Source organism: Gekko japonicus, unplaced genomic scaffold (genome assembly GCF_001447785.1).
Source record: "Gekko japonicus isolate JY-2015 unplaced genomic scaffold, Gekko_japonicus_V1.1 scaffold618, whole genome shotgun sequence".
NCBI lineage: Eukaryota > Metazoa > Chordata > Lepidosauria > Squamata > Gekkonidae > Gekko > Gekko japonicus.
Genome location: NW_015159726.1, coordinates 809,499 through 817,416, shown reverse-complemented (window position 1 = coordinate 817,416; position 7,918 = coordinate 809,499). Strand labels below are relative to the sequence as shown.

At 45.4% G+C, this 7,918-nt stretch overlaps 1 protein-coding gene across 1 annotated transcript in view; it reads right to left on the bottom strand.

The window, feature by feature from the left end:
• Nucleotides 1-3,431, bottom strand: part of LOC107121236 (selenoprotein T) — a 9,790-nt gene extending 6,359 nt beyond the window's left edge. Inside the window, exon 1 of the mRNA XM_015424153.1 lies at nt 3,160-3,431. Within this exon, the coding sequence (XP_015279639.1) occupies nt 3,160-3,296 (137 nt within the window). The 5' untranslated portion in view covers nt 3,297-3,431. The remainder of the gene's footprint in view (nt 1-3,159) is intronic.
• Between the last annotated feature and the right edge of the window lie 4,487 nt (nt 3,432-7,918).

Genomic DNA, 7,918 nt, shown 5'->3' with positions numbered 1-7,918 from the left:
TCTCTTCCGAGTCTTCCTTTCCATCGTCTATGCTTGAAAATCCCTTCCCACTGAAGAAGTATGTGATACCACCCCTTTGTCTTCAAGTACTTCCTCCACACTGATCCTTCCCCACAGAGTCCTCATATTGCTAATACTCAAACCCAACTGCAAACAAATTGTAAGCATGCTGATTTACCTACATTCAACTCTTCCTCCTCTCTCCATTTTCCCAATGGTCTGTTTTAGGTTACAGACTCCTTAGGGGGCAGGAACCTGTCTATTTTTGCCTATGCAAAACTGTAAAGTGCCATGTATACTGATGGTGCTCAACTTTTTTTTTTTTTAAAGGGCATTTTGGATCTTATCAGCCCACAAGTTAACCTTTGCAAAAACTAAAAGCAGCCAGGATCATACTGAAGAACTTTCCAACAAGGTAAAAATGTCTTCTCTCGTGCAGCAATATCTTTTAGAGATTCAAATGCTGTACACAATTCTATTGTGTTTGGGTGCTCCTACTGTGTACAGTGGCCTTCTATCTTCTTTGGTCCATTTGTAGTAGTTATTGAGAAGGTGTGGATTTCTGCAGCTGGCTCATACAGTGCAGCTTATTGGTTAACTATGCACTAATAATAATGGAATATATTACAGTATCCAACAGCTACAAATCCACTAATAGCAAACCTCTAACAAAACCCAATATGATTGCAACTTGCATCTAGCAAATATTTAAACGCCTGTGTACAAAAGAAGTCAACTCCATCCAGAACATTTACATATATCTACCATCTGAAACAGAAATACATTTTATTTGCCTGTTAATGAACCTAACTTGGAAGTTATTTACAAGAACCAGCCCGATGCCCAAAGATGGATGGGGGTGGATATGTATCAACATGTATTCAGTATCAACAAGACTTACTTCCAAATCACTATCTTTAGGACTGCAACAGTAGGCCAGTTAGAAAGATTTCTTCTACAAATTTTGCCTTCACATTGTTGCGATATGTTGTTTTAAGTTACCCTCTTCAACCAAAACAGTCATTTTTAAAAAATGATAACAAAAACTTGGATTTCTATAAGTAACAAAATTGGGAATTTATAAGACAAATGCAAAATGTATCCAGCTTTCCTTCCCTTTGGTCCCAGCTGTGATGTGTTGCTATGCTGATGTAACATTGGTACACAAGAGCAGCAATGATGCCTGTTAAAAATAGCTGTAAGTGGAAACATTCTTGATTTGAAAAGCTTCACTGTCACAAGTTTACAAAGCTCTAAAGATCATGAATCAGAAATACACAAATCAAAACAGTGCTCCAATTTCAGCTGCTGTTCCTCATGAGAGTGTTTTTTAATAGAAGACTACATCTGAAATTATGAATTTCTGACTCATAAAAGCTTATGCTGAATTTTTTTTGTTAGTTTTTAAAGGCACTATAGGATTCCTCTTTAATTTTGTTATGATTGACTGACGCAGCTAACCCCTTTTGGATTAAAGAAAAGCAGCAACACTTTATGGGCAAGATTTTTAACAGCTCTGGTAATTTTGCTGAATTCATAACCAGATTTAGACTTTGGTTCCAAAAATATGTTTGGCCACACAAATTTAATAATTTTATTCATATTGTACAATATCTCAAAATTAAATCACAAATAAGTGTTTCTGACACTGCAGCAATAGCTAAGACCCTGGAAACCTAGAAATGCCTCAGGAAAATCCATCACCAACTACACCTTACATTCCTAAATTCCATACAAACTTTCTTATCATACTTAGAGGTGCAAATTACATGATCTTTCCCTGACTAGGACAACAACCTTGTGACTGCAGGTCTGAATGAAAAACGCAGAACAGTTAGAGCAACACCTATCTGACAGGTCCAGTTGTGGCAGAGCAATACGCTGTGCAGTTTTCAGCACCAAGTAAAGGAGGAGAAGGAGGAGAGGAGGAGATTGGATTTATACCCCGCCCTTCACTTGGAGTCTCAGAGCGGCGGCGTCGTACAAACTCCTTTCCCTTCCCCTCCCCACAACAGACACCCTGTGAGGTGGGTGGGGCTGAGAGAACTCTGACACAAACTGCTCTTTTTCAAGGACAGCTGTGCCAGAGCTTGTGACTGACCCAAGGTCACATCAGCAGGTGCAAGTGGAGGAGTGGGGAATCAAACCCGGTTCTCCCAGATTAGAGTCCGCACACTTAACCACTACACCAAACTGGCTCTCCAGCCTTATCTTACTCACCTTATCTTAGTCACTATAAAAGAAAGTTTAAAATATCACCAGATTCTTACAATTAAGTCCTTCTGTGTATGATCCTATAAACACGCACTACTGGGACCTGGGGCATCCCATGCTCTCTTCCTCAAATTCTCAAGGCTTGCACATTCCCTCCTCATCTCCATGGAACTTCACCCCACCATGGAAATCCCTACCATACAGATGCTGCCTTACCTTATCAAAGCTGGCGTCCCTATTCTCCCTACCAGGTGGTATCTTCCTACAGAGGAGCCTATACTTCTTCTCCCATCAACCATCCCCCCCCCCATCACTTGTTCTATCATCAAGGCCTTCCCATCTGCCAATATTCCTGACACGACACTGTCTATGATTCTTTCCTTCAACCCTCCCCCCCTTTCTTATTTCACGCACAGCGTGAGAGGAGCCGTACAGGCTGGCAGACCAGGGCGGGGTTCAAACACCCGGCTCAGCAAGGAAGCCGACTCGGCCAGGTCAAGGGTCTCTCCGCCTAGCCCACCTCACAGGACTGCTGTGTAAGTGAAGCGAACGGAGAGAGGGCTGGGACCACCCACGGCGCTCTTCAGGTTCTTCGACGGGCAACATAAAAATGCCGACAGGCTCGTTCAAAGTCCAACGTGCTGCACGACTCCCCCAAGCCTCACGGCTTCCCCTTTCCCCGTCGAGTGAATGCAGGGCCTGCTGTTCACCTGGAGGCAGCGACAGGCCGAGCCCCCACCGCCTCGCGGGGGGGCCTAGTCTCTCCCCCCTCTACTATTTCGCTCCCCCTCCAGGCCCTAAGTGCTCCCTAGGAGCCAGCCGGGAAGGTTCCGTGAGGGAAAGCGAAAGGCGCCAAACCGGCAAGACCGGGCGGGCGGGCAGCGCAGCAGGCCTCGGCGGAGCTTCCTTCCCTCCTCCCTCCCTCGCCCCCGCCGCCGCGCTCACCAGATCTGGAACTTGAGCAGCGGCCCCGTGGCGTAGGCCATGCGCAGCTTCTTGGCCGGCGGCAGCCCACCCGGCTGGGCCGAGGCCCAGTCCAGCCCCACCGACAGCAGCAGCAGCAAGGCCAGCGCCCGCTTCATCTTGTCCTGCCTGGGCCCCACCTCCTCCCCCTCCCAGCCAACGGCGCCGGGAAAGAGCCTCAGGAGCCGGTCGCGAAAGTGGGTCCTTCTCCTGACGGCACAGCGGGCGAGATCACGCGAGGAGCTGCTGCTGCCGCCGCCGTGCGCCTGCGCGAGGCTTCGCCTATTCCCGCGACAGGCGGCAAACACGCCCCCAACCGCCTCTGGAGGGCAGAGCCGAGCGGCGCTGAGCGGCTTCCTTAGCGCGACCTGCGGGCGGGTGGCGGCGCAGTCCATAAGACATCGCCTCTAACGTACACGTCGTTGGACCTCACGTTGCCTGGTCAGGTCTTGGTTGATGGGAAGGGGGAAATTTGCAGTACACGGGTATAGGGATAGGTATCTATACGTCTCCTTAAACGCATGTAATTACTTCGCTTACACTCCTCCTTTATCCTCTCCATTTTATCCCCATAAGGGGTCACGGTAGGGATGCCAGCCTCCAGGTGGGTCCTGGGGAGCCCCTGGAGTTACAGCTCATCTCCAGACGACAGAGATCAGTTCCCTTGGAGGAAACGGATGCTTTGGAGGATGGACTCTTTGGCATTGTACCCCACTGAGGTCCCTGTCCTCCCCAGGCTCCGTCCCCAAATCTCCAGGAGTTTCCTAATCAGGATCTGGCAACCTTATCCACAATCCCCTGCCGGTGGGCAGGAGGACCTGGCAACCCTGGCCTCAGGGAACTTCCGTGGCACAGGATCTGGCAACCCTTCCCCTCCCAGCCCCTTGGCTTGCCAACTCCAAGTAGGGAAATTAATGGAGCCTGGGGAGGGGAAGGAGCTCAGCAGGGATGTGATGCCATAGCGCCCACCTTCTGAAGCTGCCGTTTTCTTCAGGGGAACAGATCTTTATAATCTGGAGATCATTTGTCATTCCAGGAAAATATCAGGTCCCACTTGGAGATTGACAAACCTACTCTCTGGGGTTAACAAGACAATATATAGCATCTAAAACATGATGTTCCTCTGAGCATACAAATGATACCTTAAACACAGCAGAAGTAACTATTCACAGTGTCATTGTACTTTGTGCTGGGATTTATGTCGGCAGATGACCAGCTGTTCATAAGAAACAACAAAAACTGGATTTTGCTGGCCAAGTAACTGTCTCTCAAGGACAAAAACTGCTGGAGCGAGAGAAAATGTAACTTTTTAGGGAATCCCACAAGCCAATTTTATGAACCCTTGCAATTTCAAGCAGTCTTATGCAAACTTAATCAAATCAAACCTATGGGGGGAAAAACCATACAGGCTACATAGCATACTTGATTGACATTAAGTCACAACATAGGATGCAAACAGTGACAAGCAAATCTCTGTGCCCATGCAATTTTGTGAGCTTTTAAAAAATGTCTTATCAGTTGAGCACTCCCCTGTGTCATTCTAGAACAGGAACATGCATCTAAACCTTTTTAAAAGCCTCTTTCCCACAGCACACACTGTCCTTATCTTGCAAGCCATTCACTTTCAATGTCATCTTGGCTTTTTTTTAAAAAGGTGAATGGTACTTTTATATGCTGCCAGTATTATTTTCTGTTTTATTGTGTTTTTGTGGTTTTATTTCATTTAACATGCCTTTGGAGTATATTGCAGAAAGGCAGCCTATATATCAATCGAATATGAAAATAAAATCCAGTCCATTACACATGGACCGGTAGTTGTGCAACTGAATTGACAGCTAAGAGAAGGATATAAGGCTATCACAAGAGGGTTTTAAGTCTATGTGAGTACATTTAGTGGAAAAGCAACATGTACATTTCCTAAATAAATACATAAATAGGGTAAAAATGCAGACAGAACAAAACATTCACTGACCCAGGGGAAAACCACACTGCATTGAAATATTCCTTATCCTCTCATGCCCTCCAATGTGATTATAGGGATGTGTATGACCTGGGAGCTTCTCTCTTGGTTCTTCTACAGGGGCTCCAGACCTCAAATTGGCAAGGAACAGCTTATTCACTTTAGCAGGACTCAAGGCACTCTGCTCTTTAAAGGTTCACCTCTTCAGTCTCTGGTTCGGCTCTGGGGTAGGGGAGGGAAGCACCCATTAACGACGCTGCTCCACACTTCAGCTTTTAGAAAGCCTGACAAAATGTAATAAAGATCATTAAAAGAAAAATAACAAATCACTGTATGGCGACAGTGAGAAAACAAACATACCAGCATACCAACAGTTCACAAAGTTTTGTGCTCTCAGACCCACATGATCTGGAAGGTGAGTGGGTACCATTCTAAAGAAAGGCGCCTGATATTAAACAACCTGCCAGCCAATCAAGTCCAAATAACTAATTATTATTTGGAGGTGTAGAGCGCTTAAAGAAAAAACACCAAGGGCTTCAACTGGAACAGTTCACAGATGTTAAATTAGCACTCTTTCACAGGGGTCAAGCGGGAACAACTTACAGTCTCTATTGCAAGTTAATCATCTAGAAGGCAAAGAAAAATACCACATATTGCTTCCGTACAGGATGTCAGCCTGCAGGTGGGACTTGGGGCCACCCAGGCAGCTAACTATTAAAACATATAATGACTGTCATACTATTGTACTGATGCAATAGGTCTTGTGTTAATGTCCATGGTCCATGGTCTTGTGTTAATGTAGAAAAATATTCGGGATGTTTCTCAGCTTCAACAGTTGCTGCACTCTAGAGCGGATCACAAGGAGGGTTATGAGGGGGAATGAGAAGGGTGACACTAAACACTATCCCCTATAAATGTATCAGCCTTCACGGCCACAGAAATTTATTGTTGGAGCCAAAAATCCACAAAGGCATACTCAGAGACATGCCAGATGTCATAGCCTACATACCATAGTTCTCACAACACATCAGCAAGGCCAGGGGCAATGCTGAACCCTCTCCCACCCTCATGATCAGCAACATGTTACAGACGTCTCCCCAATACCCATATTTCTGTAAAAAAGCCTCTGTGGTGTAATGGTTAGTGTTAGACTAGAATCTGGAGGACCTGGGTTCGAATTCCCACTCTGCTGGGTGACCTTGAGTCAGTCACACAGTCTCAGCCTAACCTACCTCATAGGGTAGTCTTAAGGATAAAACAGAGAAGGGGAGAATGTTGTAAGCTGCTCTGGGAGCCCATTGGGAAGGAAGGTGGGTGAGGTAAACACATAAATACAAGTTGGAATGAGGACAGAGAAAGAAGAGTGAGGGGGGCTTGAACCCTGGACCTGCATCAGCAATACCAGCAGTCCATCACAGGATGCTGAGGCATTGGCACCCATGCAAGTGCTGCAGCACCAAACACTTTTTGCAAGCACCATTGGAGTGGGCTGCAAAATGTATCAATTCCTGTTTAAACACTTGTGGACTCCCATTGCTTTAAAATGAAGACTGCATGACTGTTCCACTAGAGGGCACCTAATGACTTCATCTTTTCCTTTCTTGATTGCTTCACCTCTGAAAATCTGGCATCAAACAAAGCAAGTACCATGTGGCATTACAGCCCAGGGTCATCTCAGCTAATTAGGCCTGTTCATAAGGGAGGGGAGGAGAACCAGTTCACACCAGCTGCCTCTCTTATGCTTACAGTGCACACCAGCGGGCAGAATACTGAGCCAGAAGAATTTGGACAGTTTTTATCTGTAAGTTTTATTGTTGGCTTGATGCTCCTTGCCATTTTAATTTCAATTGGGATAGCAGCAGAGTATATCAGGAACAACAATGTCCTATTCTGCTTTCTGCCTTCAAAAATAAAATTACGCTTCTAGCTCCCCCACCCAAGTCTCTCTGTCTTTCTCTCTCACACACACAAAATAAAATCAGTTTGGTAAAACAGCTCATCCTTTCCATTATCCAGTGACACCAGGTATTGATTCACTCCTGGATTTTATTAAAATCCAGGACTGAATCAATACACGGTGTCTTTTATAGCGGCATTAGATTTCTGTCTACAGGTTCATAAAATTACAACTGTTACAATTAAAACCTTCAGAAAGCCCCAGGTACATATAAAATTAATGTTCTTCATTTATTTTACTAATTATACAACTCTCACCCATTCCCTATTGCAGTGAGAGCAGAGCACAAAACTGTCCATTGTTTTAAAGCAAATGCGGCATAATACAAAAGCAAGGCAGTAAAAGTGATTCGACGTCATGTACACCAAGGGTTCCCAATGTTTTTCAGCCTGTGGGCAACAGCAGTTGTTCCTAAAGTGGGTGGTACCCCCGGTGGGGGGTTACCTAAGGGAGCACTGAGAGGCAAGGGGTTGGGGTACGGGAGGAACTAGAGATGGGTCCCTTCGACTGTGTTATTTACAATGGACTAGGCTACTGCACCATGCTTGCAAATGACACTGCGAATTTCTTCCTCTGCATATTGCTGAAATCTGGTGGAAACTATCAGAATTCTTAGTGAATATTCCACTAGAGCTCTAGTCAGACCAGAATATTGTATTTTGAGAAACTTGTCGGCACGTGTTTTTGTCTGTCATTTTTCAAGTTTTTGCTGGTAAGCTATTGAAATAATAGTATTGAACGTGGTATTTTATTTTCCTGTATTCTCAGTTACTGTACCTGTTGATTGTGAAATGCGCTGCCTCTGTTATTTTTGTTACAGCCCT